At 38.6% G+C, this 5,192-nt stretch overlaps 2 protein-coding genes across 2 annotated transcripts in view; both read right to left on the reverse strand.

Moving 5' to 3' along the window:
- Positions 1-1,863: 1,863 nt before the first annotated feature.
- Positions 1,864-2,953, reverse strand: LOC103515737. The gene is made up of 2 exons (XM_026828334.1): positions 2,788-2,953; positions 1,864-2,647 (listed from the first exon to the last, which is right to left on the reverse strand). The coding sequence occupies exon 2, from the start codon at positions 2,640-2,642 to the stop codon at positions 2,172-2,174; it is 471 nt and encodes a 156-aa protein (XP_026684135.1). The 5' UTR covers positions 2,643-2,647; positions 2,788-2,953; the 3' UTR covers positions 1,864-2,171.
- Positions 2,954-3,430: 477 nt separating this feature from the next.
- The window catches only part of LOC113470128 (cAMP-dependent protein kinase type I regulatory subunit-like), a 5,920-nt gene continuing 4,158 nt past the window's right edge, over positions 3,431-5,192 (reverse strand). The window contains exons 2-3 of the mRNA XM_026828335.1: positions 3,973-4,048; positions 3,431-3,572 (exon numbers count right to left, since the gene is read on the reverse strand). Coding sequence (XP_026684136.1) covers positions 3,457-3,572; positions 3,973-4,048 — 192 coding nt within the window. The 3' untranslated portion in view covers positions 3,431-3,456. The remainder of the gene's footprint in view (positions 3,573-3,972; positions 4,049-5,192) is intronic.

Here is a 5,192-nt window from a genome sequence, read left to right on the forward strand (position 1 = left end):
GAACACTAATGTAACATAAGCCATCCAGTCTTAACATTAATTAATGCGATGTACAAAGATTCATCTTCCAATCAACTTTTGACATGATGGATGGATACAGACATTGATTTTATAGCAATCACTTTTACTTTTTGTAGTTTAAGAATTAGAAAAAATATAACTCGTTCCCTGTAAATAAACATTACATGTGGATGCGGTCATCCCTCAAAAATCCGGCGATGACACGTCTCAATCTGTGGATGGATAAGATGAATAAATAAAATAATGTTATTATGTATAAATAAATTACAAAATAGATTACGAGTTACTACTAACAAAGGTATCGAAAAAGGGGTATCCGAACGAGAGTAGTTTGAGAGGAACTGAACTTCCTTGATCTGGTTGATTGGTCGAGACAGATTGCAAGTGCGTGAGTGGTGTAAAACAGAAATAAAAAATTTTATTTACATCGAATCCATCGGAGCTCAGTTTTGTTTGTCTCCATTACTTTTCGAATGTAACTCATACGTACAATTATTTTTCTCTGGTAACAGTAAACTATCCGACAGAACACTCTTATATTTACTATCTCGTTCGAAACTCAGTTGAGAACATTGATATACCCCCGTTAACATAACACCCCTGTACATATTTTTTCTCGTTGCCAATAATAGATTTGGTGTTACTACACATCACTTTACATAAGCGTGTCTATAGACGACGTAACTTGACATGTGTTTGTAGATGAAGATGATTATAGTTACAGCGTTATGAACTAAATACAACCGAAATAAAACAAACTTCTCGAGAAATTGATTTTGAAAAGTTCGTAGATTCCGAAAAATTACTGCGGAGTTGAGTCTTCCCGGCGATCCTGACTCGTGTCGACGTCGACGAAACGTGAGTTTAATCCACCATTAAAGGACAGTGTCCTGATGAGAAGTGAGGCGCGTGAGGCGAGTCTTATATATCTATATTGAGTCGGGAGTTCACCAATAAAATAGTCGCGTACCAGTCTGGTGGGTCGTACTTATGTTGTTGCCAGGACCTAACATAAAGAAGGTATTCGACCGTCGTCACTGTAGGTGTATCAAGCATCCGAGTGAACTTAAACGAGAAAGTCGTTAAAGTTACAACCACAACCCTAGACAGACCATTATCCTACCCATCACAACTAATAGATAGCACTAGCAGGATAGGTATTTGACATTTTTAGAATAATTTCATTGAAAATGTCGAACAAAGGAGTGTTGTACAAACACGTTGAAAGGCAAGTGTTAGGCACCTCCTTACATGAATCTTGGAAAATTACAAACACTGATCTGTTAGTAATGTAATCTTCTTCATATGTTTGGTAACCATCGACTTTAAAGTAATTTTGGACTTTACATGAATGTTATAACAAAAGATGGTAACACACTGAAATAAAATAGAACTCATAGTGCGGATTATTGATCAGATTATTTGCTCTTCAGCAACAACCAGGTACTACTGCACGGGTTCATGTGAATCCTTAAGGCTTCATGCAGTGAAGGTGCTTCTCTAGCCCCTAAAAACCACCGCGCGCCCCCTCCTTGAGCGCGGAATCCCCCGAAGAAGCGCGTCAACGGACAAGTCTACTACGATTTGTTGGTATGTGTGTTAGGGCCAACTTATACCAGGTGGGACTGTGGATCTTTTTTTTTTTTTTTTTTTTCAAGACGTTGCATCATGTAATTCATAATATTTACCTATTAAATAAAAATAAATTTAATCATGGGATTCCCTTTAATTTGTAAAAAAAAAAAAAAACACACACACACAAGCAATGACGGACGCAACGTCAGAAATCTGGTCTATGTCACGTGGTTATTAAATCAAATCTGTATCTGTAAACTGTTTATTGGCCCTGGAGGGGTCCTTTGTCAGAGAGAATTCTTCCCTGAATTATTGGTAATATTATTATGTACATATGTACGTATATAATCTGAATGTTCAATTTTCGAGAACTGATTGCCATCATTGACACCCCACTAATTTTACCGTGTTCAACAGAAGTCGTATTTTTTTATGCAAATAAAACCAATATGGTTAGCTCCTTTTTGCATTTTTTTTTTATGACACAAATAAATTGAATAGAAAAACCAAAGAAATCAAATAAAATATTTTTTTTATTTGCATAAAAAAACACGACTAGAGTAGATAAAGACACCTCATTTCTTGTTCAGGCTGGGTTTATTTTTCATAAGGTACTGAAACTTTCTCCTCAAACTATCAAGATCTTCCTGAGCCTTGCTACTCCTCGTCTTTTCTATTCTCAATTGTCGCTTCAGTTGTTCCTTCTCCTTTCTAGTCTTCTCCATGTAGAGCGATATCTTCTTGGATAATACCTCGTAGGACGCATGTAGTTTGTTGTACTTTTCCTTGTAGTCAATATTCACTTCCTTTGGCCATGAGTTTCTGTCTGTTGCTGAGTTAGGAGCTTGTCTGAGAGGTGTTTGTACTTTGGATGAAATCTCAGGTATCCTTGTGACAGGTTTGGCTTGGGCAGTCTGTCTGATATTCATACTGCTGTTGGTTATTTGTTTTACATTGTTAACTTGCTGTTTTGTACTCGAGTTGTTCATTGTTTGTTTCATATTCATATTGTGTACTGCTTGTTTCATATTCGTATTATTATTCATATGGGGTGTGTTAGTGATAGTTCTACTCTTGTTAGGTCCTAGTGAAGGAGGAGGTGTGTAAGGGATGTGAGGTTCGATAGTCGTATTGTTAGGTTTAGTGAGTAGAATATCATCTTCATAGACTTCCTCACACAATGCTCATGGGGTGTGTTAGTGATAGTTCTACTCTTGTTAGGTCCTAGTGAAGGGGGAGGTATGTAAGGGATGTGAGGTTCGATAGTCGTATTGCTAGGTTTAGTGAGTAGAATATCATCTTCATAGACTTCCTCACACAATGCTGCCAGGTTTTCATCTAGCTCTTCATCATCTGTATCATCCTGGTGGCGTCTTCTTCGGACACAGCTTCGGCGGATATGCCCCCCTTCCTCCTCGCACTCTGTTGACCCTGGGACGCTTTTTATCTTTATTCGGCAAAATTCTCCTCTTTGTACCTTGTTCGACCTTTGTTTTACCTTGTTCGAGCTTTGTTTTACATTGTTCGACCTTTGTGTCACCTTGTTCGACCTTTCTTTACCTTGTTCGACCTTTGTTTTACCTTGTTGGACCTTTGTTTTGCCTTGTTGGACCTTTGTTTTACCTTGTTGGACCTTTGTTATACCTTGTTGGAACTTTGTTTTACCTTGTTGGACCTTTGTTTTACCATTTTCAACCTTTGTTTTACCTTTTTCAACCTTTGTTTTACCTTGTTTGACGTTTGTTTCACCTTGTTCGACCTTTGTTTTACCTTGTTGGACCATTTATACCTTATTTTTTTACCTTGTTGGACGTTCGTTTTACCTTGTTGGGCCTTGTTTTACCTTGTTGGTCCTTTGTTTTACCTTTTATACATTGTTCGACCTTGTTGTCTTACCTTTTTCACATAGCTGGTGGCGTCTTCTTCGGACACAGGTTCGGCAGATATTCCCCCCCTCCTCCTCGCACTCTGTTGACCCTGGGACGCTTTTTATTTTTATTCGGCAAAATTCTCCTCTTTGTACCTTGTTCGACCTTTGTTTTACCTTGTTCGAGCTTTGTTTTACATTGTTCGACCTTTGTGTCACCTTGTTCGACCTTTCTTTACCTTGTTCGAACTTTGTATTACCTTGTTGGACCTTTGTTTTACCATTTTCAACCTTTGTTTTACCTTTTTCAACCTTTGTTTCACCTTGTTCGACCTTTGTTTTACCTTGTTGGACCATTTATACCTTATTTCTTTACCTTGTTGGTCCTTTGTTTTACCTTTTATACATTGTTCGACCTTGTTGTCTTACCTTTTTCACATAGCTGGTGGCGTCTTCTTCGGACACAGGTTCGGCAGATATTCCCCCCCTCCTCCTCGCACTCTGTTGACCCTGGGACGGGAGGGGGGAGAGGTCTTCTGTTTCTTCGGGCGAGGTGGCTTTCAGCTTGGCGTCGTGTGCCTGCTCCTGAAACATCCGAGAAAGAAACACTTGCAATGAGACCAAGTTCCATTTTTTTATTATTATTTAATTTTTATTATTATTATACCGGCCGATTGCCGGGATAAGCAATCACCTCTTGTTGGCCAATGGCCAACGGCTTCGGGCGGATGAGCCAACAAGAGCAGGACACTCTTTTGTCCTTGAGTCCAGGTTAGGTGGTACTCGTCCGTAGCTATAGAATTTAATTTATCTCTATTAAATCTACGTATGTGGCAGTTGTGGCATACACAGAATTCAATTTCCTCCATTCACACATCATATTGTCTCTCACGACATACAAAACTAAATTCTTTCTATTTTAGATCTCTCTCTCTCTCTCTCTCTCTTCTCCATTTCCCTCCTTTTCTCCCTCCTTCTCACTCTTCTCCCTCTATCTTGTCTTCAAATACCTTTTCAGTTTCAGTATTCCCGTTTCTATTTCCTTCTATTTCTTTTCACTGTTTGTATACTTACCTACATATGTTTCCTTACAACAGGGGATTATAAATTAAACTCTAACACACTCTCCCTCCCCTCCCTCCCTTAACTTCCTCTCTCTATCTTGTCTTCATATTATGTATCTACCTATACCTTTTCTATACTCCTATTTTTATCTCTCTCTCTCTCTCTCTCTCTCTCTCTCTCTCTCTCTCTCTTTCTCTCTCTCTCTCTTTTATTTCCTACAAGTTTATTGTCGCCATTATCAATGACATGACATCGCGTGAAGTGTATAGTAGACTCTTCATGTTATGGAGATCTCTTCATGATAATAAGACATGAGGATAAAACGAATTGGTTGATGGAACAAAACTGAGGTCTAAGTTTCAACTTGGTTTGTAAATCTGTTTGTTTGTCCCACGATAGGTAATTACCTATCGGTACAAATTTTTTTCGATAACGGGATTCGAACCCGGGACCTTTTTATTTCTTTGTAAAGGTCTTTTTTTCCAAGTGAGACCAACACCCACATCGGAAATCAAAACAGGGAATAATTTTTATGACCGCCTAGTTATTTATGAGTATGCAATACGTTCAACTACCTACTTAATTACGTGGATCTCTCTCTCTCTTTCTGTCTCTCTCTCTCTCTCTCTCTCTCTCTCTCTCTCTCTCTCTCTCTCTCTCTCTC

This window comes from Diaphorina citri, unplaced genomic scaffold (assembly GCF_000475195.1).
Source record: "Diaphorina citri unplaced genomic scaffold, Diaci psyllid genome assembly version 1.1 scaffold1408, whole genome shotgun sequence".
Taxonomy (NCBI): Eukaryota; Metazoa; Arthropoda; class Insecta; order Hemiptera; family Psyllidae; genus Diaphorina; species Diaphorina citri.